We start from the raw sequence: 26338 nt of genomic DNA, 5'->3' as shown, positions 1-26338 counted from the left end.
ATCACTACTTCCTGTCTTCCTTGTTCTAATTGGGCCAGTTGCCTTCTAGGCCTGATTAACAGCTGGTAACTGGAAACATCTTTTCATTTTATTCCTCAGACAGTTCTGTTCGTTGGATTCAGTTTTCCTTTTCCTGCACTACATCCCCAAGTCATTCCAGGAAGAGTACACAGGACAAACTTTCTCAGTCATTGGATATCTTATTTTGTCTTAATTCTTGAGTAACAGTTTGCTGGCTATAATTGCTGGCAGAAGTTCAAAATAATTTTCCCTGAGAATTTTGAAGTCTTGCTCCACTGTCTTCTAGCATCAATATTATTAATCTTCTGGGTTTTTTGTTCTTTGTTTTTTTGTAGGTATCTTGGTAATTCTCTCTGAAAGCTTTATACTAGGAATTTCAAAATTTCAACAGAATAGTTCTTGGCACCTGGTGGGTATTTTCCATCTGAAAGTCATTTTTTAGGTCAGGAAAGTTATCTTTTCTAATTTATTTGATTATTCATTTTTGTTCTCTGATCTTGGATTAGTTACATATGAATAGATTTCTAGATCTATCCTCCATCCCAACTTTTGGATACTTTCCTTTTCTGTCATTCTCTACATTCTGAGCTATTTTCTCAACTTTATCTTCCAGATTACTGACTTAGTTTTCAGCCATACCAATGGTTCAATTCTCCTGATTTTTAAAATGTATTTGGGGAATTTTTAATTTGTCATGGCTTCCCTGCCTGCTCTTTTTTTTTTTTTGTGGTACGCGGGCCTCTCACTGTTGTGGCCTGTTGTGGCCACTGCTGTGGCCTCTCCCATTGCGGAGCACAGGCTCTGGACGCACAGGCTCAGCGGCCATGGCTCACGGGCCCAGCCGCTCCGCGGCATGCGGGATCCTCCCGGACCGGGGCACGCACCCGTGTCCCCTGCATCGGCAGGCGGACTCCCAACCACTGCGCCACCAGGGAAGCCCTGCCTGCTCCTTTTTCATAGTAGCCTCTTCTTTTGTGGGAACCCACTATTGCCTCAAACCACTCTGAAGATGCTAGTTCACTTCCACACTGAAAGTGTAATCAGGTCCCACCCCAGACCTGCTGAATCTGAGTCTGCATTTTAACAAGAGTCCTCAGTGAATCAGAAGCACATCAAAATCTGAGAAGTGCTGCTCCGCAGGGTCCTTGTTGCTGCCCTTCAGCTCCTGCTCCCCATCCCTGCTGCCTGGGCCCAGGCCCTCGGAGCCTGGCGTGGCTCTGCCTCTGCTCAGCACTCTCCTGGGCATGCTCCAGGTTGTCTTTCACATCAGCCACTCTCCCTTTGCTATATAAGTATTTCCTACTTAGGAAATAGTATAGTAAATGCCCAAGTGCCCATTATCAAGCTTAGAAATAAAATGTTACAAATATAGTTGAAACCCTTGTGACCATCTCTCCTGATTCTCTTTACTTCAGTTCTGAGCACAGCCCCACGGCCACAGAGGTACCACTCTGGTGGGACTCTGTAGTGGGGTAGGCACAGACCCAAATGGCACCCTTAGCTGATGTGGGGCCTGAGACAGTATGAGATGGCCAGGGACGGGTAAGGTCTTAGGACTAAACTCACCCACTTGGTTGGGATAGAACAGATGAGGAAAAATCTAACTGGGGTGCTAAGACACTGTAGCCAATGGTTTGAACTGAGAACTAAGGCAGTGGTGAGTTGAGGGAGAACAGCATTTGGTCAAATCTGCATCCATGAGACTGACACGTGAGCCCACAGGAGCTTCTAGAGACCCAAAGAGACACAGATACAGGGAAATGGCATCCAGAATGTGTCAGTAGGAAGCAGGCCCCTCCACAAGATGGGATCCAGAGCCCAGGAAAGAAGTGACAAGAGCAGGGCTGACTCCAAACCCTAGAGAGAACAGTCTCCTGGACAGAAAACCAGTGTGGTGGGAGATGGGTATTCAGGCACTGGGAGCTAAGAGGTTCAGTTGTCAGAATTTGGAATCAAAATAGGGCTTAGGTCTTAGAAATAAGGATGAGCTTGGATCAGACCAACTACAAGAGTGAAGATGCAAATTCTTAGACACTGGAGCTACTGAATTTCTTTCTGCTGACACTCAGAACTGGTCCTAGACTTATCTGATCAAGGTCAAGGAACCTCAGCCGGGGAAGAGGGAAAGCAAGGAAAGGAGAGGGGAGAGGAGGCAGAAGCTAAGAACCAGGTACGATCCGACACTCATCACTTGACCTCAGAGGGACTTATACTTTTCAGCATTTGTAAACGAGCCAACATATGCCAAGTTCTACACAGAAGTATAAAGATTATTCTGCACCCCCGACCCAAACCCCCAGTCGCCACGCAACAAATACCCCAGTGCCCCAGGAAGACCTCGTTCCATCCCATAACTCATTTTGAGCATCTTCTATGTGCCAGGCACTGGGCTGTGAACCGAGTCTTCAAAGGTGAATAACACCTGCCTTGACCTTCAGCAACTCCTGTCCCATCAGGAAATGAGACATGCAAACAGATCGTTTCAGTCAGCATGGAAAGGGCTGTACTGGAGGAATTCCTGGCTTCATGGATTGGGTTGCATGACTGAGTGGAGTGAGGTAGGAGAAAAGGGGTAGTGGGGAGGAGAGGCAAAGCAGGAGGGAGACACAGAGGGGACACCCAACACGATGTCTTCCATGAACCATAAGGACTTCGCTGCTTCTGAAGCACAACCCAAGGTAAGTGCGAAATGGCCAGAGATCCTAGGGTATGGAGTCTGAGAGCCCCGGGTTCAAATCCTTCCTCTGCCCCACACCATTTGTGTGACCTTGAACATGCTACTTAATCTCTGTAAACCTCAGATTTCTCCTCTGATTATTGGGGGATTCAGGAAACAAGTGCTAGATATACCACTGTTACTTAGTAAAAGGTCCATGCTCCTAAGAGGATGAGGTTAAGGATGAATAAAAGACAATTCATAAACAAGGTGTATGCCATACTGCTTACTAAAATTGCTTAACATTTATTGCTCCCTTTAGGATTAGTAAATTTTAAGTCTCCTGAGATACATACGCTAAGAATTGGAATTGATTAGTCTCCATAGTAGGAATGGATCAAACTCTCCTTGTTCTAAGTTTCCTCCAAAAGTAGTAGTTATTTTATTCTTCTTTGTCCTTATACAGATATATTTAGTGAGACCTACCATATATGCCTGCTCTGACAAACCCCACGTAAAGTACATCATCAACATTCACGGCCCCCTTGCATAATGAGGTACAGTCAATTACCAGTGAGCCATGCCCGTGTCTGATGGATGGGGAGACAATCTCTGCAATCTCCCCAAAGGTAGAAATTATGGTGATTTCTCTTGGCTTTGTAGATTATTTTTTTTATTTTTACCGTATACTTGCAAATGAAAAAAATAAATCTGGTTATCTGTGAATTTCCAAGAATTTTATCAAAATGATGAAAAAAATACTATGAAGACACAAGTTAAGAGGAGCCTGATCGTTGTCTGGCTTCCTTTTTGTGCCTTCCTAGTCTTCAACTCTTCACTGAAAAGAGATAGCGTCTCTTCACCAGAGGGTAAAAATACTAAGTACAGAGGATAAGCTATAGAGATAACCTTCTGCTGAGTCAAGACGTGGCTGAAATTTATGCCAGGAATTCCGTTCACCACACTGGATGACTGATTCTCTCTGCAGCCAGGCGTCAACTGTAACAGCTTCTCCAATGGCCAAGGTCAGTGTTTAATGGTGATGGTTTTGATTTCAGTGAAGAATTCATAAGAGTCCTTGGCTCCTTCTCTACCCACACCAGAACTCTTCATCCCCCCGAAAGGCAGGTTCAGCTCTCTGATGAGCCAGCAGTTGGTCCAGACCAAGCCTGACTGTAACTTCTTGGCCACCCGGTGGACACGCCCCACGTTGCCTGACCACACCGTGGCGGCCAGTCCATATTTAACACTGTTGGCTCTTTGAATCACTTCCTCTTCACTATCAAAGGGGACGACACACGTCACCGGACCAAATATCTCTTCCTTCATGCAGCAGGACTCGTCCTTAATGTCTGTTATCACCGTGGGAAGCATGAAGTACCCTGCTTGATTCCTGGGGGGAAGGTTTAACTTATCCACTCCCTCACCGCACAGAATTTGGGCCCCTTCCATGCGCGCTTTCTTGATGTAACTTCTGACCTGGAGAGGTAAAAAATATACTAACAACTTATCGTTTGTCTTCACACAAAGCAGAGAAAATTCAATATTTTTGAAGCATCAAGATGTATAAGGTCATTCCCCCCCAAAATCTAAGGTTGATTATATTTTCACTCAGCTGCTAAGTAAGCCTGAGTGCAGAAGTGCTCTAAGTATTATCTGGGCATTCAGCCCTCATAGGTAAGAGGAGGAGAGTTTTTTATTTAATGTCTAAGTGCTAGGCATGCAGATAAATGCTTTTCTCACATTCTCAGGTAATTCTCTCAAAACTATTATAAACTACGTATTATTATCTCCTATTTGCTGATTATATAATTGAGCCTCAGAAAGGGCAGAGGGTTCAAACGGATAATAAACAGTAAAGCTAGAACTCACACTCAGGTATATTCAGTAGTTAAATACACAGACTAATATTTTCTCACTTTGGGGGAGACTATGTCCATTGCAGAAAATGGGAAGTTGAATGGTATATAAGACTTAATTAAAAGCCAGGGTGCCCTTCAATAGCTGAGCTTCCAGAACAAATCATTTCTAATGTCTCAACTCAGTACTGATTATATTGTGAAAATATATCTAGGTAATAGAGTAAAGCTCACAATAAGGGGAAATAAATTATGTAATAAGTTGACCCAGTGACTCGGAGATAATGACAGATTTTTTTTTTTAATATTGGTTACAGAAATGCCTCATTATAATAATGGCATATCTATTTATATTTGAAAATGTTGTTGAAGTCACAATGATACACTCTTCTACCCTTGAGGGGCGTTATAAGCATAGGAGAAGTAGAAAAGTCATCCCCAAAAGTAAAAGTCTAAAACAACAGTCAAATAGTACATCAAAGGCAGGGTAAAGTGTGGAATGATATTTTGGAATCCTACGGATTATCATGTATCTATCTGAGCATTCTGCCCCAATGTTAGATTAGTACTCCATTGTAGAACTATATTCATTGTAGAGCTATATGTTTGCCATGTAAAAATAAAAAGATAATGTCTCATTATTAATTTTGCTTCAGTTTATAGAACACTTAATAAGCCATGAAGTCAAACACGTTTGAAAAATAGAGCATTTGGTAGACCTTTATATTCTCCACTATTCCTCCTCCCCAATATGAACAATGATCTCAAAGCTTTCCCAGAAAAGCTCTCATTGAGTTTGTGGGTAGAGTCCACAATACATCTGGACTTTTCCTTCCCCGACTCTCTTGCTCTTTTGAAGCAACCCGGTCACATTAATTAAAAGATGCCAGAGGCAGCATCCTGTGTGAACAAGGCGAGTGCAGGTGAGTCTCCAGAGGCCCCTGCTGGACGTAGAGCCAAAACTTTTATCAGTGATTCAAACAGTGCAAGGAGCGCTCTGGTTTGAGATGATTGTGTCTAAACAAAACTACATGATTCTCTCTTTGAAGCTCTTGGGATAATAAAATACCAAGAGAAGTGTCAGTTTTCAAATTGTGAACTTATCAAATTATTTAACATATAAGTTACACACTAAACTGAATTTCTTTTCTAGAGAAAGTATCACTGAATGACACAATGATATCTATACTTGCAGCTCAGAAAAACAACTTTGTAACTGTTAATGTGCTATAAAATGCAATGAAATATTCTTATAAAACCTTTTCTTGAGAGGAGAGAGCAGAGAGTAGTTAGCACTTAATATTGAGTAGTTTTGGCCATAAAATCAAAGCATAGAGGTTAGAAGAGTGGGCTTGGGAGCACAGCAGTGCTCAAATCCCAGTTCCTCCACTTATCAGCTGAGGGATTTTAAATGCTCTACACCTGGACTTCTTGGTGGCACAGTGGTTAAGAATCCATCTGCCAGTGCAGGGGACACGGCTTCAAGTCCTGGTCCGAGAAGATCCCACATGCCGCAAAGCAACTAAGCCTGTGCGTCACAACTACTGAGCCTGCGCTCTAGAGCCCACGAGCCACAACTACTGAGCCTGCGAGCTACAACTACTGAAGCCCGCACGCCTAGAGCCCATGCTGCACAACAAAGAGAAGCCACCGCAATGAGAAGCCCACGCACCACAATGAAGCCACAATGAAGCCACAATGTGGCTCCCAGTCACCACAACTAGAGAAAAGCCCACACGCAGCAATGAAGACCCAATGCAGCCAAAAATAAATTAAAAAAAAAAAAGAAGAGCTCTACGCCTCAGTTTCCTCACTGGAAAAATGGGATTGACTGTGTCACCTATTCATAGGGCTCTTGAGAGGACTAAATAAAATAATATACATAGAATACCTAGTGTGATACCTGACACATAGTAAGTTTTTGAAAGTCAGCTGCTGTCGTTTGCGTTGATGTTCCTGGTGATGGTGATGATGATGATGATCTAATGCATGATCTGACACTCACGAGCTAAGAGATTTCAGGGATGCTCCCCACTGTGTACATCGGGGTGCGGGGTTAACTGACAGAGGAGGACAGGAAACCGCAAGAGTGGACCTTAGTTAGACCTGAAGCCTGGCCTTATTGGGGAATATACCCGTGAACTTCCTCTGTGCTTCCCCCCTACCCCGCCTCACTGTCAACACTCAAGGATTCTCTCTCTCTGGCTATCTGCATCTTTGGAAGTCTGGCCTAGAGCCAGATTCTCCAGACAGTCAAGCAGGGAAGGATTCTGGAGAGTCAAAAGGAAAACAAAAATGAAAACAAAAAGCAACCCTGTGAAATAGGCAAGGGAGATTTTTCTGCATTCCCTGAGGATAGAATCACCTGCCATTTCCTGTGGGGTCCGCGCCACCGTCCTGGGAACCTACGAAGTCACACTTGCACTTAGGAGCCCTTGGCCATTACAAAACAACTGTCACAGCCTCTAGCTGGATTCTTCTGTCACTGCATCACCATCTGTTGTGACAATCCCACAGGATGGAAACAAAGATCCCGTGGCTAATTTGATTTATTTATTTATTCATTCATTCATTTATTTTTGGCCGTGCACGGCACGCAGGATCTTAGTTCCTGACCAGGCGACCAGGGATCAAACCCGCGCCCCCTGCGGTGGAAGCACAGAGTTTTAACCACTGGACCGCCAGGGAAGTCAATTAATTTGCTTTGGAGAAGACAGAGACCTACTGCAGAAGAGGAGGGGTGGAATGCAAGGATGGCAGCCGGCCATTCTTTGGCTCGCAGACCCCAAAGCTTCCTGGCGAAAGGAGAGGAAAGACGACTCTCAGTGGAGTGTGCCTGCTGCCGCCTTGATCCCAGATCAAGGTTTGGCACACTGAACTGAAAAGAGTCACAGCCTGAAAAAGACATGCATACACTTCCCAAGCTGCTTCCACTGGGTCCCTCTCAAAGGGCAGAGACACCTAGGGCTTCCTCACAAGACCTGAGCTGAGAGCCCCCCATCAGGGGCCCACCTGGTGAGAGACCCAGAGGGTAAAGCTGTGACTCCTTGCATCCAGGCACGTGTTCTGAGGAGAGTAGTAGGGATGGAAGGTGTCCAGGGACCCTCTGAGCCACAGCAGGAAGGTTCTGAGACTTTATACTGGGGAGGGGTGGGGACTCTGAGCACAGCTGAGGGGAGGGATCCACCTACAAAACAAGGGGAACCCAGAGCTACCCGAAGTTTTATGTGTGATGGGATTATGGAAATACCATCTTCATTGCTCTTCCTTAAAAAATAAAAATAAATGGCTTACGATAAACACTATTTTTAAGTTTTTAACTATGAAAAACTATTTTTAACACTGTGCAAAATCTTCCCCCTTAGAAGCAATAGAACCGTGGAGCTGAGATGAGCTACCATCTTTCCGAGCTGGACTTCTTAAAAGGGCAGCGCATGAGCTCAGCACAACCAGGCTTTAAGTCACATCCTCTTGGCTGTCTCGTTATCATGGGGCATCATCTAAGGGGCACCCATGGGACCTTGATTATCATTCTCCACTGAAAGGAACCAGGGCTCAGTAGACAGAGGTCCTGTTGCCCGTGTGGGGCAGAACAACTCACATGGCCTGAGGCTGCTTGCTGTCAGAGAGCAGAAATGCTTCGGGGAGGGCCTGCGGTGGAGCTCAGGAGGGCATTGGGGGGGCAGGCTAAAGAGAGGACCCCTTTGGGCCAGCAGGGATACACTGAGCATCACAAATATTGTATTAAAGCCCACAGGCGTTACAATACACTGAAACCTGGTGAGCCTGTATTTGACCCAAGTTCACTATGTGGGGAAAAAGGGACAAACACTCAGAGTACAACAGAGAAAAGCCCTAACTACCAATAGGAGTCAGTGAACGGCATCAGTTTCTCTCACACACAAAAGACAGGGGGCTACAAATCTTTCAACCACTACAGGAAAGTCAAATACTTTGATTTGTTTCACTGATACACCTCCCCTCATTGGGGAACTTAAATAATTATTATAACAGCGCCTACGACGGAAGAACAGTTTTTCTGTTGAGTTAATAAAGAGAACTTTGAGTCTCCGGTGAATGGTGAATTGCAAAGGGGACCTTAGATGACACCATGGCCTGAGTCTACTGGAAGATGCTTCTGGGAAGTTAATTCTGTGCCACAGAAAGCATTCGGGAACATGCAGGAGGTTATTTTTCACCACTTATTTGCATGTGTGGGCAGGTAGCGTGTATCCCTTTGTCTAGAACAGCCAGATAAGGGAGGACAAGGGAGCCTCTTGTATCTGGTGATGCCTCACTCCACAAGGGTGGGAACATCCACAACTGTGGGTCCACCACAGGCACTCTGGGGACAGCTGCCCATGTGCCTGCAATCTTGTAGGTGAATGTGACTGGAGGAAAACACAGTCATGCTGGCCGGTCTCACTTTAAATAAATGACCACATATTTATTTAATGTGATCATAAATGATCACAGCTCCAGGTGAGCCCTTGGAGCTGCCCCAGCAACAATACAGTCACTTGGAAGCCCATTCTCTCTCTTGATCTCCTGCAAGACTATCTCACACCTTTTCCTCCTTCTTGAAACCTTCAACACCATCTCCCCTCCTCACCCTGCTTCCCATTTTACTGAGAAAACAAGTAAGAAAAGACCAGCAAGACTGAGACTACACCTTCCCACCTACGGGCATCTGTGCTCCACACTATAGTGAAGGTAAAAGTTAAAATGTAGTAAGTCTACCAAATCTGTGCAGTGTCAGAGAGTTCTTCAAACTTAAGTGAAGGCTCTGTCCCTCACTGGTTAACTGATAGGGGTGTATTACCATTACCCTTGGTTGGCCTGAGTTACTACAGCTGGAAATGAGGTCTTTTTAGCTCTGAAATTCTATGACTTATTTTGGGAGTCCCACCAGGTAATGAATTAAAATGACCTTGAAGAACCAAATTTCATAAGCCACCCAGAGAACATCAATGGCTTCTCCCACGGAGGCTCCCACAAGTCACCCCACCAACTAAGGACCGCATCATTTGGATTGGATTCACACTTCTAGACTCCCGTTTGCTGTAAGCCAGAGGCAGACCCTTACTACCTGGGGACTGACTGGGAACATTTACCGGTGGAAATCCCTGCCACTCTCAGCTCAGTGGCAGGAAATCCCTGCCACTCTCAGCTCACATCATTCTCATCACCTGACCTTGCAGACCTTTATGCTCTGCAACTTGCCTTCCTCACTCTACTGGTGGCATCTCTTTACTGACTTCTCAAGTTCATTTATGCCATGTAGATGCTGCTTTAACCTGGACTACATTTCTGTATTCATCTCTAACATTTTCAGACTCTGTATCCAGAGACAATTTCCCACACATCATAATTATCAAAAAATAGGGTAGTAATTAACAGTATTTCAAAGCACAGATAGTGTTATGTCTCGCGCTGAGCTCCTCTCAAAATAAGAACTCTTTCTGTAACTTACACACAGGGATTTACTTACTTTCTCCAAATGAGCTTTACTGATCAGAGCTCCCATGTCGGCTGATGGGTCAGAGGGAATGCCAACTTTCCACATTCTGGTAGCTTCTACAAACCTCTTTAAAAATTCACTATAGATGCTCTTCTGGACAAAGATCCTGCTGGTGCAGAGGCAAATTTCACCCTGCCAAGAATGACACATGAGGACAGTGACAAAACAGGAGGGCCCACTCCTTCTTGGATAGATCACCCTGCACTTCTGAGTGCCTGTCACGTATCAGGCACTGGTCTGGACAATGGGAGACAGTGGTAAACAAGATGAAGTTTCACCACGTGGAATGCACTGTCTTATAGGGAAGACAGGCAACAGCACAAGTAAAGCTCAATGAACAATATAACTTCAGGTTGTGACCAAAACAATACAAGAAAACTAAGCAGAGAATGAGAATAGAAAATAATGGGGGGGGGGCAGCTTTTACTCCCTTTTATTAAAGGGAGTCCTGGAAGGCACTGGTGAACAGGGGATATTTGAACTGACCCTTGATTGACGTGAAGGAGCTGGATGGATGAAGATCTGAAGGAAGAGAATTCTCAGCTGTAAATGTAAAGGACCTGCCACAGGAATGAGCTTGAAGTGTGTGAGGAAAGGCAGGAAGGTGAGTGGGGCTGAGGGTGGGGATGGAGGCAGGGACAGGGGTCAGAGGGATGTAGAAGACAAAGGCAGGGGGCGAGGAGCGAGGCAACATCACACAGGGTCTTACAGGCTCATAGACTCACAGAGAGCTTACATTTTATCCGCAGTATCATGAAAGGACCATGGAAGGCTTTAAGCAGCAAGATGATGGGATTGGATTTACATTTTAAAATGATCATTCTGGCAGCTGTGTGGAGAATATAATTGGAGAGAAGGAGAGTGGGAACAGGGGAGTGTTAAGAGAGCTTTTCAGACATTTGGATAAGTGGAGGTAGCTTGGACAAGGCAGGATCAATGGAGATGAGAAAAGTGATAGGAGTCCACTGAGGTTAACAAATTCTTAAAGGGGCATGGGACCCCAAAAGCATAAGGAAACTGGCATAGATGCTCTGGAGAAATGATAGGATTCAGGATAGATTTTAAAGATAGAACTAACAGGACCTGTTGGTGGATTAGTGAGGTATAAGGAAAAGAGAAAGTAAGAACAAGGATGAGTCCCAGATTTGGGGCCTGAGTCTCAGAGTGGATGGTAGTCTCTTCCCTGGAGAGGCAAACACAAGGCGGGGAGAGCAGAGGTACCGCAGGAGAGGAGAGGGAAGGGAATCAAGAGTTCTGCTCTGCACAGGTTAAGTTTCAGATGCTACTGGACATCCAAATAGAGGTACTGAGTGTTCCAGGGAGAGGTGCTAACAGATTTCTGAGTGAAAAATCATCCTTATCATCATTTGAACATAACATGTAATAGTTTACAAACCACATTCTGGACTTGTCAGTATTGCGTATGTATGATTGTACATATATGCATAAATAAATATTTTCATCACATTGATATTTCATCTTCACAACAACCCGTCCAACAATCAGGAGGAACAAAGTTGCCCAAGGCTCCTCCGTGATGTTAAGTTAAGAAACTTGCTTGAGACTTGTTCAGGTATTTATTTCTAAGTGTGTGAATGCATTTGGGATGCTTTGGGGAGGGATAATAAGGTTTCCAGGAGCTAGGACACCTGGACAGCAAGAAAAGACTGGGAAAACTATAAATAAAGGAATGGGGAAGCTTGGAGAAGCAAAAAAGAAGTCATCATCCGATAAAAGCCGTGTAACTCAAGAAGAGGAGTTCGCTGCACAGGAGACGCCACAAGGCTTCTGAGTGACATTATGATTGAACAGATAGTCAATGGAGTAACACAATGTAACCATTCTCCTTTCACTGAAATAGTCCTGGATTGACTTACTCACCCCAGTTTTGCACTGTGATGCAACAGATCCAGCTTGACAGGGCTACTGAGTTAAAAACAAGCAAATAAACAAAGGGGAAGAAAAAACCCAGAGGACATACCTGGTTGGCAAAGCTGGACCTGACTGTGGTCGGAACACACTCCTCCAGGTTGGCATCTTCAAAGATGATGGCAGGATTCTTGCCCCCCAGCTCCAGCGAGAGCTTCTTGCAGTGGGGAGCACTCAGCTGTGTGATCCGCTCGGCCGTGGGCTGGCTCCCAGTGAAGGAGATGAGGGGCACCTCTGGGTGGGACACCAGCGCCTCGCCTACCCTGGGTCCCGTTCCAAACACAATATTTACAACACCTGGTGGAACACCTGGGTGGGAAGCAGTATCAGTTTCAGTGATTCTTCTCAGTATGTCGAGGACTTCAGGTTACATGGAGATTCTCCTTCAAAGTTCAACAGCGTGAATGGGGTTGGGAGGGAATGTTAACGGCTGTCTCTGGTTCAATAGTAAAACAAAGACTATAGCATCACCTCTGCCTATACTATGCCCCGGGCGGGATTTCTCCAGGGGCTTTGTCCTAGAAAAAGGCAGGGTTGAACATTCTATATAATTCATTCCATAGTATTGACTGGGCCTCAGGGGCTGAAGATACAAATACATCCTCAGGCAGGTCGGGCCCCAGGAGGGAGGAGAGCCCTGCTCCAAGCTGGCATCCACGACTCACAGTTCAGTGGGCAAATGTGAAGTAGAGGGAGCATTCATGCACTAAAGAAACCAGAGAAGGGCTGGGCTTCCCTGGTGGCGCAGTGGTTGAGAGTCCGCCTGCCAATGCAGGGGATACGGGTTCGTGTCCTGGCCCGCGAAGATCTCACATGCCACGGAGCGGCTGGGCCCGTGAGCCATGGCCACTGAGCCTGCGCGTCCGGAGCCTATGGCTCCGCAACGGGAGAGGCCACGGCAGTGAGAGGCCCGCGTACCTCCAGAGAAGAGACTGACTACCTCGGCCCAGGGGAGTGAGGGACGGCTCCCCCAGGAAGGTGAGTCTTGAGTTGAAGGTCCAGCTCCCCATGACGTGTATGCACCATCACCCTCTAAGACTGACTGACCAAGAACACCCCCAAGTAGGTGCCCCAATCTTTTCTATCAGGAAACTCTACTGCTCTATATCTGCATGTATTCATTTATGTGTTTTATGGATTTTCCCGTTCTTTACATATTGACCACTAGAAGGTACTCCAGCTAAGGGCAGACATGGGGTCTGTGTTTTGCCTTTCGTTGTATCCACTGTGCCATGGCCTACTTTGCCATACAGAATGAATACTCATTAAAAAAATTTTTTTTAACATATCACATTTAAAATAAATTAATGATAGCCATTATCAAAAAATCTGGAAACAATAAATGCTAGAAAGGGTGTGGTGAAAAGGGAACCCTCCTGCACTGTTGGTGGGAATGTAAATTGATACAGCCACTGTGGAGAACAGTATGGAGGTTCCTTAAAAAACTAAAACTGGAACTACCATGTGACCCAGCAATCCTACTACTGGGCATATACCCTGAGAAAACCATAATTCAAAAAGAGTCATGTATCACAATGTTCATTGCAGCTCTGTTTACAATAGCCAGGACATGGAAGCAACCCAAGTGTCCATCAACAGATGAATGGATAAAGAAGATGTGGCGCATATATACAATGGAATATTACTCAGCCATAAAAAGAAACGAAACTCAGTTATTTGTAGTGAGGTGGATGGACCTAGAGTCTGTCATACAGAGTGAAGTAAGTCAGAAAGAGAAAAACAAATACTGTATGCTAACGCATATATATGGAATCTAAAAAAAAAAAAAGGTACTGATGAACCTAGTTGCAGGGCAGGAATAAAAATGTAGACATAGAGAATGGACTTGAGGACACAGGGTGGGTGGGGAAAGCTGGGGCGAAGTGAGAGTAGCATCGACATACATACACTACCAAATGTAAAATAGATAGCTAGTGGGAAGCAGCAGCATAGCACAGGGAGATCAGCTCAGTGCTTTGCGATGACCTAGAGGGGTGGGATAGGGAGGGTGGGAGGGAGGCTCAAGAGGGAGGGCATATGGGGACATACGTATGCATATGGCTGATTCACTTTTGTGTACAACAGAAGCTAATGCAGTATTGTGAAGCAATTATACTCCAATAAAGATCTATTAATAAATAAATAAATTAAATAAATTAATGAAAAATAAGATATAATGCTACATATGTATGCTATTAAAATAATTTTAATGAGAATAAAAAATTTAAAGAGTACCAGTAAACGTTCACATTTATTGGGTACTTCCTGTGGGTTGGTCATTGTTGTAAGTGGGCTACACCCTATAGATCTCCCAACAGCTCTGTGAGGTTCGTCGTATTAATACATTGATTGATTACGTTTCTTTGAGCTCCAATGTTAATAAGTTAAGAGCTATCTACTGGCCAGTACTTCTCAGAACCATTTTGCCATTTGATCCAGACACTAATGAAATTTTTCTAGATAAATCTGCCTTCTACCCTTAAAAGATTCTGGTTATAAGAGAAAGAAGGCAGTTTAATTGGCAAATAACAATTCAGTAAAACTCAGAGTAGGAGGCTAAGAGACAGGAAAGGGAAGGAAGTCCCTCCAGAGCTAGGATGTGCCTGGGTCACGACAAGGAAAATTTTAAGCTTAAACAGAGCAGAACCAAAATTAATAGGAAGGGCCAGAAATCTGCCGTCAGTGGACACTTCAGGAATGAGAGCAAACGTTTGGTGCCCACAAGGGAAAAAACCAAATACTCTAGGGCTCCCAAAGAGGTATTCATGGTGTATCTATATAAATATTCGATGATTTTATTTCAAAGAAAGTTCATTTACCAAGTCTGTTTGAATGCCCCGGACTAGAGGAGCTAGCTGTTGACATATCCAGAATGCCTTAGCACGTTGTTTTAGCTTTCTTTTCTTACGCAAGTTTCTCTTACAGTGCTCTAAAGCAGAATTAAGTGATGTCATTCACACCCCCTCCCAATCCCAGTGGAGAAATTGAGGGCTCATGTCAGGTGCAATTGGACCATCATACTCTCAGTGTTTGTTGGAGGAGGAAAGTTTGGCAAAGCCAGCCCAGGGAGGGAGGGAGGATGGGAGGGAGGGACAGACTGTCTCGGTACAATAGGTTTATTCATTCACAAGAATAAGAGCAATGCTGGGTAAATAAATGGAAACATAAAACTCTCAGGCAGACCAGGTTCTGGGTTATATGAAAGAGGAGGGTGATTAGAAAAGAGAAATCAGGGGCTTCCCTGGTGGTGTACTGGTTGAGAATCTGCCTGCAAATGCAGGGGACACGGGTTCGAGCCCTGGTCTGGGAGGATCCCACATGCCACGGAGCAACTAGGCCCGTGAGCCACAACTACTGAGCCTGAGCGTCTGGAACCTGTGCTCCGCAACAAGAGAGGCCGCGATAGTGAGAGGCCCGCACACCGCGATGAAGAGTGGCCCCCGCTTGCCACAACTAGAGAAAGCCCTTGCACAGAAACGAAGACCCAACACAGCCAAAAATAAATTAATTAATTAATGTCAGATGTAGGCTTCTGACATCCTCTGTCACATAGGGGAGGACGTAAGTCAGGCACCAGCAGATAAACAAAGCTTTAAAAAAAAAAGAAAAGAGAAATCATCATAGATCAAGACGTAACTGATCTTAGGAGTGAGTGGTCTGTGGAACACGGCTCTGTGGCACCCTCCCCAGCTCCCTGTGTATCCAACACAGGATCAAAGCAGAGCGGAGGCCCCACTTCTATCTCACACCAGGGAACCGGCAGTCAAGAGGCAGGGAAGAAATACCTTGGACCTTTGCAGATACTAGAGATTCCATTTTTCAAAGAAAGGGATAGAATGCGGTCTCTTTTGTAAGGGAGGGATGGCACGTTCTGGGACAGGAGGGAGGTAGGGATGTTCATATCATGCACCTTCCAGAGGCCTGGGGCAGCCATCGACATCATCCCAAAGACCTAGGCTGGGTGGCCTCATTCTTCCATAGGATACAAGGGAAATGGGCAGCTAAACTAGGGTCATGAGGCCCAGTGCTCTTCCCTCAACGGGCACAATTTAACCTGTCATCTAAACCCTGGAGTAGGAACTGGCTCAACTTTCCTGGAAGCCAATGTGTATGTTTTTGCTTTGAGAGAAAAGGCATACAGGAGAGAGATGGGCTCTTACCAACCACTCCTTCTATGGATCTAAGTGAGCCCAGCAACACCTTCTTTGTGGGCTTGAAGGAAACGAGCACAGCAGAGACTGACAGAGCCTGTTCCCCACCACCTGCCCATCATTCCCACCCAGGCTGGGCAGAGACATGAGCTGAGGGCCTAACAGTGAGGGGCTTCCTGTGGGTTACAAGCTAGAGCCTCCTGCCTGCAACCTTCCAACCCCGGTGCAGTGTCGGCTGAACACTCGAGGCGAAACCAGGAACACACCTTCCACGTTTTAAACCATCGGCAAAAGGGGGACAAGGAACCATAGTATATCAGCATCCCAGCAGTGGTTCCAAATGCAGGGAAAACTGAGGGGTGTATATTCAATTCTCTTGAAAATGGGCTGTTTCTCTTAGGCATTCTATAGCTGTGCAAACCAGAGAAGTACCTAGCAATACTCTTTGCATCAAAATCCACTGTTGTTTCAAACGTACTATTTAAACTGACTATTGGAGACACAGTCTGGGGCAGGCTGGTGTCTGAGTTTATCAAGCTCTTTAAGCCGTTTGCTGTACTGCTATCCTATGCTCAGGGGACTGCCCGTGGAGCCCGTGCAGGGAGGAGCTATCCTGCAGTAGCATGTTCTGGGGATGAAGAAAGGAAGCAGTGGGCACGAGCCCCGTGGATGAAGGGGATTTCTCAGAAGAGGATCAGGGAAACGAAAAATCAGAGATGTCCCTGGGATCTGTTTCGGTGCTGAGCAGATTTCTATCCAAAATAACTTTTCAAATGTCAGTGACCCTACGGTGGCCGAGGCCTACAAAACATACATCTCCAAAGCCAACCGCGTGCCCCCCCTTAAACCTCATCTCCCAATTACCTGCTTTCTCCAGGAGTTTGCACATCATCCACACGGTCACAGAAGTCAGCTCGCTGGGCTTGGCTATCACAGTGTTGCCAGCAGCGATCGCTGGAGCCAGCTTCCAGGTCAGCAAGTAGAGGGGCAGATTCCAGGGACTGATCAGACCAGCTAACAGAGGATAACAGAAGCATTGCCAGCAATGACATTCCCCTCGAAGCAGATGGGCCAGACAGGCTTTATGAATGCAAACTCCTTCATGCTACACCAAACTTCAGCTTACTCTTCCAAAATCCCAAACTTTTGTAGCCAAATTCAGGGAACTAATTCTAAACTGTATTACAAGCAGCTGTACCTTTTAAGACTATAATCAGGACAGTCTACTCTTTTCTTGATGACTTACAATTGTATTTATGAACAACAGCAATATAAGTTCTGGGGCTAAAAGACTGTCACCTGTCCCTAAACATTCTCAGAATGTGATCAGTTTTGAGATGTGTAGACTGATCTCTGTACTGTTTAAACTTCTCCCTCCTCATTAATCAAACAGGCCAGCTCCTATTTCTTCTAAATTTCTCCATCTCTGTTTCTAATCTCTTGTGGATTGAGACATAAAATTTCTAGCTGTTCAGAATTATTTGTAAAATAAGAGCAATAGGTTCTGAGACTGTGAAATCCATTTTCGCTAACCCAGAGTATTTTTTAATTAAAAAAAAAAATCTTTCTAGGTTCTCACCTGTATCCTGACCAGATAGGTTTGCTGGGTAAGTAACAGAACCAACATCTACAGTGGGTCTCCATGTAACATTCTGAAACCACCTAGGCTTCTGACCATGAAACGTGTAAAAATAAAACCTACATTATGAATCAGTAAATGGATCCACCTTATTTTATACTCTGCCCTCAAGCCTGAGCTATGAAAGTGAACATAGTTTACATTATTAAATTTCCCACTGAAAAATCTGCTCTTTAGGGGATAACAATATTTTTGCAGCATAATGTACTAGCATACTTCTTAGAAGGAGGTTTGAGCTTTCATAACGCCTTGAAGATACCATTTCCGAAGGGCTCAGGTAAAATGTTCCATTTTCTTCCCCTTTAACTTATCTTCTTTTATTCTATCATAAAATATAACTAGTAAAGTATGGATGGTAGTTGGTTTTTTCTCAGAGGAAACAGTGACATCTAGTGGAAACTTTTAGTTATTGCAGATATTTATATGTCCTCTAAAGGGCAAGAAGCAGAGAAATGAAAGAGGGAAGTAGATAATCCAGTCAAGGCTTATTTACCATGTACCTGGCACTGTTCTAAGTGCTCTACACTTACTAACTTACATAATTCACACAAAGATATATAAAGATAAAATTAAACGATCCTCCCAGTTTCCAGATCAGGATACTGAAGCACACAAAATTTAAATCACTTACCCCACACATAACCTAAAATCTATGATCTTAATCACAACGTTCTCTGGAAATAATTTGGTTTTTTTAAATTACAAGGGACAAAAAGTCCTGGATTGTGAATTTACAATCAGTATCATTCTTTTTTTCTGTGATTCCTCCAGAACAAGTTTCCAGGAATAACTAGGGAATTTGACACAAAGAAAATAAACTAGAATTGGATTTTTAAGGCCAATTAAATTTCAGATAAAGTAGAAGAAATTTCTACTTTCCTTTTTTTTAAGTCTGTTCCTTTAGATCAATTCTACAGGGCTGACTGAGCATCTCTACGTACAGCTGTGGTCCAGGCTTTCACTGCAGCACCTACCGATGCCCACGGGGGTCCGAACCGTGTAGTGGAGACAGCCCAGGTGGTCCATCTGTGTGCACTCGGACGTGTGGTGCAGGATGGAGGAAGCGAAGAACCGGAAGTTCTGTACAGACCGGGGAATGTCCATGGTTCTCGCCAGGGTTAGGGTTTTCCCTGTAAGAAGTCAACAGCAGAAGGCGCTGTCAGTGTTCTTCACCTCGGACTGGGAGGAAGCAATACCACACACGTATCCTGCTCACACTGAAGTAACCTCTGTTTCTTCCAGCCTGGGATGGGCATTCATTGGTTACAGAGAGCGTTGATCATAGTTTGATAAAACTGTGAAACAATTAGATGTGAGGTTGTAAGATGAAGTAGAGGCGGTTAGAGTTGAGTCAAATAATCTTTGTTTTGTGGACTGAACAATTCATAGCTATCATCAGGAATTCGCCAGATGCTATCACTTCACCCACACCAGCTCTTTCAATTCAAAATCACCAAGCTTTGGACATGCTACAGAGGGGTTGGAATAATGGGTGTTAAGACAGCTGTATTTGCACATCACCAAGAAAGCACGTGATGATATTAACTGTCCCCTCAACACACAGTGGAGTCACTAAGATGGACACATGGCAGAACCACTGGTGGGAAGCTGGCACAGGATGCTGTGTGGCCCTTGCTCACCCATCATGTGCCCCATGCACATCCTAGATATATGCTTCCCTGGATTGTTCCTCAGTTATCTATAGTGATACAGGGAGACTGCAGTGTCAGGAAGCATTTTTTTCTTAAGGGTTTGGAGTCAGGCTGCTTCTTAACTTTAGGCTGCTTTACAGCACGCATGTAAATTAAAAAGATCTTGGCCTTTCCTAACAGATATCATTACAAAGATTTACAGACATTTACTCCATTACCCTGACTTCCGGGAAGCAGTTAAAAAAATTGGGAAATTGTGTTGGGAGTGGAACAGTGACCGACATATCAGAAATCTTTCTAAAAAACTGTGTGACTGCTCTTCAAGTTATCTTTGCCTTTAGCAAACAAACTTATGTTTACCAAAGGGGAAAGGAGGGGGAGGGATAAATTAGGAGGTTGGGATTAACATATACACACTACTATATATAAAATAGATAACCAACAAGGACTTACTGTAGAGCACAGGAATTATATTCAATATCCTGTAATAACCTATAAGGAGTAAGAATCTGAAAAAGAACATATATATGTATATATACATACATATATATATATATAAGACAATTTGAAGAGCTGTCACATGTATATGTATAGATATAGATATAGATATATATCTGAATCACTGTGCTGTACACCTGAAACTAACACATTGTAAATCAACTATACTTCAATTAAAAAATAAATATCATGCCACAACTACCGAAGCCCGTGCACCTAGAGCCTGTGCTCTGCAACAAGAGAAGCCACCGCAATGAGAAGCCCGCATGCCACAACGAACAGTAGCCCCTGCTTGCCACGACTAGAGAAAGCCTGCTCGCAGCAAGGAAGACTCAATGCAGCCAAAATTAATTAATTAATTAATTAAAATTTTAAAATAATAAATGAATCACGTAGTGAAAAGAAAAGAAACAAATTTGCTTTGAAACTCTCTACTTAGAACTAGTGGAGGGCTGCACCCTCAGCCCTCGTTCTTCCTCTCTCCCCATATCCATGCCCTTTGCCATACATCTTTGCAGTTCCTTCCACCAAATATACAGTGTATTTATTTCCGTTCCTCCTGAACTGGCGTTGGGCCTTGACTTGCCTTGGCCATCAGAATGAAGCAGAAGTGGGCTAGTTGCAAGCCTCGGCCTTCAGAGGCCTTGGCTGGTTTGGCTTTCCATCCTCTACCACTGCCGTGAGAAGCACATGGGTGGGTTAGCTGATAGGTCCAGGTGGGTGGGGGTAACATGAAGAAAGTGTCCTGAGTTCCATCCACACGGTTAAGAGGCAAGAGATCAACTGACAACCTGGAAGGAGCGTGTGAACCGCCAGGAAGATAGTGCGTGCACTTCCCATAAAGAAGGAACAGCGGCGCTAAACCCCGGCTCCGCAAGAGAGAGCAAGCGTGGGAAAGAGGGAAGAGGCTGGCACAGATGCCTCTCACCTTGGTCCCTGGATTCAGCCTGGGCCAGCTCCTCCAGGGACTGTTCCAGCAAATCCGCCAGCCGCTGCAGCACCTGCGAGCGCTCCTGGGGGCTCCGGGAGGACCAGCCCGGAAAAGCTGCTCTGGCGGCCTCCACCGCGGCTTCGATCTCGGAGGGGCAAACGGCAGAGGGTCGCCTTAGACTGTTGCTCCCGAGGGTTGGATGAATCCAGAATCCACAGGTCCGTACATGGCTAACGTTTTTTCTGCCTAATTGCAAGTATTCGACACTCCCAATACTGAGTCGCCCACAAAGTGGTGTTTACCTGACCAGCAAAGTCGGGGCACCACAATAAAAGAAAAATGCTCCATTTTGACCAAGGTATCCAGAATGTGGCGATAATAGAATCTATTTGAGTATCAGGTATACGTTTTCAATAATTTCAAAATATAGAAAATTTCTGAATATCATATGAGAGGAAACTTAATTAAGATGTATGGAATCTCTAAACTCTTAATGCAGTTTTGACATACTTGATAAGGTCTAAAAGTTTCTTTGAAATCACATCCCAGACTGTCATTTTCACTTGGAATGACTAATCATATTAGTTATTTATTGATTAATTTTTATATATAACGGAATGTGCTAAATGCTTTACACAAATTATTTCATTAAATCCCTTTTAAAATTCAGTAACATGAGTATTGCTAAGCCTGTTTTACAGATAAGGAAACTGAAACACAGAGAGCTCAAGTAATTTGCCAGAGGTCACACAGCTAATAAGTGGCAGAATCAGGATGCAAACCCAGATCTCTGTGGCTCCCAAGACCACAGCTGGCCTGCTATGGCATAACCACAGTCCCAGTCCCCTGCCTGGCTCCGCCCAATGGAAAGGTCCTCTGTTGGAGGAAGAGGGCATCTGTGGTTGAACAGATAGCTTGGGGACCTGGTTTTAGAGCTAAATCCAAAAGGAAACAATGTATAGAAAGGTATCAGCAAAGCCAGTTCATGGAGGCAGAATGAATTATCAGGGTTTCTGCTGTCTTTCTCCTCTCTTAGGCAAACGTCTAAGCAATGCCTTTTCCAGAGATGGCAAATCCAGAGCCTGTGTCTCTCCCTTCTCCTCTCTCACATGCATGACATTTATAATCACTCACAGCTTTCTTCCACCACTGGACCCAGGCTCAGCCTCAGAATCTTTTTCCACAAGCTTCCGGCATCTTTCTTGTATTACATGATCTGACAATTCAGCTGCCCTATCACCCCAAATCGGATCTACATGCCTTCTCATTTTCTTTATGTGAACAAAGTCACCTTCAGCTGAGCTAAAATAGGTATAAAAGGATTCTTGTCTTAATTACAAATGTCTGGAAAGTTGGTGGTTGATGCCCTGCTGCCAGCCAACAAGAGGACGGTTCCTACCTACAGCAGTCAACGTCAAATCTAATCTTCCTACAGTTGTTGATGCAAAACTCTGATCTTTTAGAAAAGCAGAAAACTCAAGTCCAGTCATATTTTCTAAGTTGTCCTATGTCACATGTCCTACATCCATTTAATGTAGAACACATATAATGTACTACATACAATAATATTAGCAAAAGATAATACTTATAAAGCATTTACTATATGCCAGATGCAAAGGGCTCTACATATGTCAGTCTGTTTAATCTTCAGAACAACACTCTGAAGTAGGTATTATTATTATCCCCATTTTATAGATGAGGAGACTGAGGTTCAGCTGTAGGTCAAGAACATAGGTATTAAGCGGTGCAGCTGATCTCTGAAGCCAGGCAGTCGGACCCCAATGCTACAGTGCAAATGCTACTGTGAGTGTGTGTGTGACCACTAATCTAAGCATGCTGTGATCTGTAAGATAAGGATGATGATAGAGTCTTATTTATAGGTTATGACTCAGATTTGGGACAATTTGTGTTCAATGGCTTAATGAATGCACAGCACAAAGCAAACGCTGAATGAATGGGAGTCCTGTTGACAGACTGGCAGCACTTTCTGTGAGTGACTTTTGGGGAAATTGGGCATGTGGCTTGCATGGTAACCATATTTTTCAAGCCAGAAAAACCTGGGGTTTATGGTATCAGATGGAATGTTTGCAAGCTGGATTGCTGGAAAATCCAAAATATCTATTCCTCTGCGAGCAGGTGTATCCATCCCTCATTCTCTCTTCTGCAAGGGCTGAGCCATTAGCTGCAGAAAATATTTCACCTGAATTTGGCATACTTGTTAATTTTAACTTTACTTTGGAAAGGACTCTGAGACAATGAGGGCTGGAAAAGCTGGATTTTCCACGTCTATCCCAGGTCATTTGAAGCAAACAAAATTGCAGGTTACAGCTTAACCAACAGATTAGCCAATATTTGCAAACTTTAATCCGAAAGTCTAAAGGTTTCTTTTTAATGCAAGACAGATTTAGAATATTATTAACAGTAGAGAAAGAATAGCTTAGTTCTTTTTTTAAAAACACCTTGCATATAATACTCATTTACATATGAAGGCTACAATTATCTTTTAAATAATCCAGTTCTTTGTGCCTTAAAAAATAAATTAAAATCCATTTAATTTGAGCATCAATCCATTTAGATGAGTATACATTCATCAGCCACATTTATCACCCCAAATATATTTATACTCAGTGCAATAACTAATCAAATATATCGCAAATATTTTACAAAACTCCTCAATAATATTAATTCTACATCACTGAAAAAAAGTTTTAATGTGTGCACCATTAAGTACTTTGAGTAAGAAAAAAATAGTGTTAAATTTAACTTCAAAAATATGCAGGAATTTGATTCTGCATTTCATCATTCAAATGATTGGTTTTACTTTACTAGATATTTTGAAGACATGAAGAATTATTACAGGATAATATAAAATAAATCCCTGGGTTTTAAGATTTTGCTAATTTTTGTGAAGTAATGCATTTTGTGGAAATCCATGAATATAATGGCAAATTTAGGCAACACTTGGTTGAGAAAAAGGATCACTTAGTAATACTGATCATTCTTACAAATAATGCTTTTTACTAGGCACCCATCAAGGAATGTCTGTGAGTTGTGGCTTTGTGTTAGGCTACCTGGATTATTATTTGTTTCTGCATACGGTAACCTGAGATTGGTGCCGTGTATCATATATACCCAATTACAAAATAAACCTTCCTAGAACTAAAAACCTTCCTTCTGCTGTTTAACAATCCTACACCTTTTCTCGATCTCCTTTGCTCCTAGAAAATTAAGTTACCATAAATCACCAACAGGCAAAGTAGATTTCAGTCTTCTCTGAGTGAATATACTCACCTCTTCTTTTCCACTGTTCGGCACTCGGCAGTACACTTCCCCTGTAGAGGGATCGTAGGAATCTAGGTATGAGCTACAAGGTAAAAATTTCCCATCTATGAAATTTTCCAGCATCAAAAGGGCCCTTGTTCCAGCCATAGGAAAGGACATGCCTGCCCTTCCCCTTTGCGTTGCTCAGGAAGGTTATCCCCCCGCTCTGCCGACTCCTGACTTAAGTCTCCTCCTCACTTCCAGCCCCAGTGACCCCATCTGCCAATCAGTGAAAGTGGGAGGTGATGTGACATTCTCCGAGAGTATTTCAGTGTCTAAACTCCGAATGAAGAGAGTTCCCAAATATTTCACAGCTGTCCAGTACGTTGTGAGAAATGGATAATAATACGTTAAAGTAACATCTGCTTATGTGTTCATGGCCCTTTAAAATGGTCCAAAGGCATCTGTGTGTATTATTTTATTGGATTCACACTATATTCACTGCTCGAACATTGATTAAGTGCCAGGCCGTGAGGCAGGTCTTTACATGAATTTACTAATTTATTCCACACCACAATCCTATAGAACGTAAAGGTCATTACTTCCCTTCTTTTGTCCTCGGAGAGGTGAATTTGTCCAAAATTGCAGAGTTGGTAAGGGTCCTTTTGTCTCCAAATCATGTGCTTTTTCCTCAGTGCATCACTGCCCTCACCCTCAGAGGTGGCTGAAGGCAGACGTTCTCTTTCCATCACCCACCAGTTTCTCTCTGCCTTGTCGCTGAACTGTCCATCCTAAAACCAGGGCTGCCACCCCAGCCCACATCTTCCCAGATGTGCCATGAAGATGACGGTATCAGCCCAAACTATATACAATGTATGTAACACACCCAGGACTCATGTCCATTATGTATATAAGAAGTTCTACAAATTGGTAAGAGAAATGAACAACCTCATAGAAAGGTAAGCAAAGGATATGAAAAGCAACTCATAGCAAAGGGAACACAGTGGGCTAATGAGTGCGTGAAAGGATGCTCTGTGTCACAGTTAATCAGGGAATGTGAGAGACAAAGAAGACTGGAAAAGTTTTTTTTTTTTAAATTGAGGTATAGTTGATTTACAATGTTGTGTTAGTTTCAGGTGTACAGCAAAATTTTATATATATATATATATATACACACACACACACACACACACACTTTTTCAGATTCTCTTCCCTTATAGGTTATTACAAGATATTGAGTAGAGTTCCCTGTGCTATAAAGTAGGACCTTGTTGATTATCTATTTTATATATAGTAGTGTGTATCTGTTAATCCAAATTCCCAATTTATCTCTCTCCCCTTCCCCTTTGGTTACCATAAGTTTCTTTGTGAGTCTGTTTCTGTTTTGTAAATAAGTTCACTTGTATCATTGTTTTAGATTCCACATATAAGCGATATCATATGATACTTGTCTTTGTCTGACTTACTTCACTCAGTATGATAATCTCTAGGTCTATCCTTGTTGCTGCAAATGGCATTATTTCATTCTTTTTGTGGCTAAGTAATATTCCATTGTGTATACATACCACATCTTCTTTATCCACTCATCTATCAATGGACATTTAGGTTGTTTCCATGTCTTGGCTATTGTAAATAGTGCTGCCACATTTATTTCACCATTAATTTACCAATACATATTTAAGTGGTTTCAATGTGAGAGAGAAAAGGGATCTTCTGAAAGCTAAAAGCTGGCCTGGCACTCACAGCTGGGCCATGGTGTTCTCCTACTGAACACTGACAATTCCTAAATCTCTGACATCAGACAAGGTTATTCTGTGCTCCTGATGAAGTGAGATACTGTCCTCACACCTGAGCACAGACCAAAAGGCACCGTGCAAACCATGAAAATGACTTAACATCGCCCTCTTGTGGTCAATATGCATGACTACTGCTTTACTGCGTTCCATTTCTCCTACCTCCTATATGAAAATTGATACCCAATTGCAGAATTATTCCCACTTTCTGACCGTGCCCAGTCCAGAAGAAACCCCTGCTCACCTGAGCCCTCCCTCCTCATTACCTACATATGCTCAATTCTTCACACCTTATGAGAAGCACCTAGACTCCACGGCGGTCTCTCTGCCTGCAACAAGCATCAAAAAAAAATAATAATTATTTTGACTACGGTTGTGTCCTGGTGGTCTTTGACTGATGACATCAACAAATGATCGGCATCAACAT

General features: G+C 43.6%; 1 protein-coding gene across 1 annotated transcript; it reads right to left on the bottom strand.

Annotated features, from left to right (window-relative positions):
• Positions 1-2753: 2753 nt before the first annotated feature.
• ALDH8A1 (aldehyde dehydrogenase 8 family member A1) lies at positions 2754-25231 on the bottom strand. Its single transcript, XM_027085893.1, has 7 exons — positions 24149-25231; positions 20855-21002; positions 18751-18906; positions 17002-17151; positions 12039-12295; positions 10028-10189; positions 2754-4156 (listed from the first exon to the last, which is right to left on the bottom strand). Exons 1-7 carry the CDS (start codon positions 24296-24298, stop codon positions 3704-3706), a joined length of 1476 nt encoding a protein of 491 aa, XP_026941694.1. The 5' UTR covers positions 24299-25231; the 3' UTR covers positions 2754-3703.
• Between the last annotated feature and the right edge of the window lie 1107 nt (positions 25232-26338).

The sequence above is a fragment of the Aethalodelphis obliquidens genome, unplaced genomic scaffold (assembly GCF_003676395.1).
Source record: "Aethalodelphis obliquidens isolate GAN/ISIS:26980383/991018 unplaced genomic scaffold, ASM367639v1 scaffold3, whole genome shotgun sequence".
Lineage (NCBI taxonomy): Eukaryota > Metazoa > Chordata > Mammalia > Artiodactyla > Delphinidae > Aethalodelphis > Aethalodelphis obliquidens.
Note: the sequence above shows the minus strand (reverse complement) of the source record. Positions and strands in the feature narration are given on the sequence as shown.